This window comes from Colobus angolensis, unplaced genomic scaffold, assembly GCF_000951035.1.
Source record: "Colobus angolensis palliatus isolate OR3802 unplaced genomic scaffold, Cang.pa_1.0 Scaffold315, whole genome shotgun sequence".
Lineage (NCBI taxonomy): Eukaryota > Metazoa > Chordata > Mammalia > Primates > Cercopithecidae > Colobus > Colobus angolensis.
The window spans coordinates 1,415,805-1,418,093 of NW_012116433.1; the positions used below are offsets into that span (position 1 = coordinate 1,415,805).

The 2,289-nt window shown below is 41.9% G+C and overlaps 1 protein-coding gene across 2 annotated transcripts; it reads left to right on the forward strand.

Annotated features, from left to right (window-relative positions):
* The first annotated feature begins 514 nt into the window (after positions 1-514).
* Positions 515-1,041, forward strand: LOC105518238 (60S acidic ribosomal protein P1-like). 2 transcript variants are annotated; one of them, XM_011951145.1, is made up of 2 exons: positions 646-716; positions 792-1,041. In XM_011951145.1, the coding sequence occupies exons 1-2, from the start codon at positions 646-648 to the stop codon at positions 988-990; spliced, it is 270 nt and encodes an 89-aa protein (XP_011806535.1). In that variant the 3' UTR covers positions 991-1,041. The 2 variants fall into 2 exon arrangements, with proteins under 2 accessions (XP_011806534.1, XP_011806535.1); XM_011951144.1 differs by having other exon boundaries at positions 515-1,041.
* Positions 1,042-2,289: the final 1,248 nt, after the last annotated feature.

The window sequence follows — 2,289 nt, forward strand, 5'->3', positions numbered from 1 at the left end:
CACAGTCTCATCTTCTGGTAACGATGAGTCGTTCTTGCAAGTAAAATAAATATTGATTACATGATATGCATAATAAATAAAATTCTATGAGTGATCTTCTAAGAAATTAGTTTTAGAAGCAAAATAAGTCCTCAAACTGGCAATTTGTTTAAGTGATGCTGAGTAGTGCTGTTAACCTTGCTAGGAGATCTGAACGTTATGTTATTAGAATACTACCCAACAATGTCGTGGCATTTTCCAGTGTTTATATTCATGATAAAGCTACAGTTCTAAGTATTTCAACAAAAGAAATACAAAGAGAAAAATATGTGACTGTTGTAAAATACTTCCAACATAACATCTGAACTGACCTAAAAATCTGAGTTAATAAAAGTCATACCTGTTTCAATAGCATAACCAAAGTCAGGGCAACCAGACAAAATATTTCCATTGTTACAAATGTAACTGGACTGGATTTAGCACAATTTAGGTTTTTGTGAAATATTGACAACATTTAAAAAAATTTTATATCGAACCCCTTTCCTCAGTTGCCGCGAAGGTGCTCGGTTCTTCCGAGGAGGCTAAGGCCGCATTGGGGTGAGGCCCTCACTTCTTCCCCCGACTAGCACCGCGTCCGGCAGCGCCAGCCCCACACTTGCCCGCGCTATGGCCTCCGTCTCCGAGCTTGCCTGCATCTACTCGGCCCTCATTCTGCACGACGATGAGGTGACCGTCACGGAGGATGAGATCAATGCCCTCATTAAAGCAGCCGGTGTAAATGTTGAACCTTTTTGGCCTGGCTTGTTTGCAAAGGCCCTGGCCAATGTCAACATTGGGAGCCTCATCTGCAATGTAGGGGCTGGTGGACCTGCTCCAGCAGCTGGTGCTGCATCAGCAGGAGGTCCTGCCCCCTCCACTGCTGCTGCTCCAGCTGAGGAGAAGAAAGTGGAAGCAAAGAAAGAAGAATCCGAGGAGTCTGATGATGACATCGGCTTTGGTCTTTTTGACTAAATCTCTTTTATAACGTGTTCAATAAAAAGCTGAACTTTAAAAAAAAAAAAATTTATATCAATAGCTTTTGAGGTATAAATTTTTTTGTTGCATGGATGAATAATGTAGTGGTGACTTCTGAGATTTTAGTGCACCTGTCACCCAAGTAGTGTACATTGTACCTAATATGTAGTTATTTATCTCTAACCCCATTCCCACCCCCACCCCCCCCACCCCGTTCTAAGTCTCTAAACTCCGTTATACCACTCTGTATGTCTTTGTGTACTCAAAGCTTAGCTCCCACTTATAAGCAAGAACATACAGCTTTTGGTTTCCCATTCCTGAGTTACTTCACTCAGAATAATGGCCTCCAACTCCATCCAAATTGCTGCCAAAGACATTGTTTTATTCCTTTTAATGGCTGAGTGGTATTCTGTGGTGTATATATGCCATATTTTCTTTATCTACTCATTGGTTGATGGGCACTTAGGTTGGTTCCACATCTTTGCAATTGTGAATTGTGCTGCTATAAACATGTGTGCAAGTGTCTTTTTCATATAATGACTTATTTTCCTTTGGGTACATCCAGTAGTGGGATTGCTGGATCAAATGTCAATCTACTTTTAGTTCTTTAAGGAATCTCCGTACTGTTTTCTATAGAGGTTGTATTAATTTACATTCCCACCAGCAGTGAATAAGCATTCCCTTTTCCCCACATCCATGCCAACATCTATTGTTTTTTGACTTTTTAATAATGACCATTCTTACAGGGGTGAGGTAGTAACTCATTGTGGTTTTAATTTGCATTTCCCTGCTGATTAATAATGTTGAGCATTTTCCATATGTTTGTTGGTCATTTGTATATCTTCTTGTTTTTTTTTTTTTTTTGAAACGGAGTCTCGCTCTGTCGCCCAGGCTGGAGTGCAGTGGCACGATCTCCACTCACTGGAAGCTCTGCCTCCTGGGTTCACGCCATTCTCCTGCCTCAGCCTCCCATGTAGCCGGGACTACAGACGCCCACCACCGCGCCTGCCTAATTTTTGTATTTTTAGTAGAGACGGGGTTTCACCGTGTTAGTCAGAATGGTCTGGATCTCCTGACCTCGTGATCCGCCCGTCTTGGCCTCCCAAAGTGCTGGGATTACAGGCATAAGCCACCACGCCTGGCCTGTATATCTTCTTTTGAGAAATGTCTGTGCATGTCCTTTGCCCACTTTTGGATGGGATTGTTTTTTTCTTGCTAATTTGTTTGGGTTCCTTGTAGATTCTCGACACTAGTCCTTTGTGGGATGCATAGTTTACACATATTTTATTCCACTCT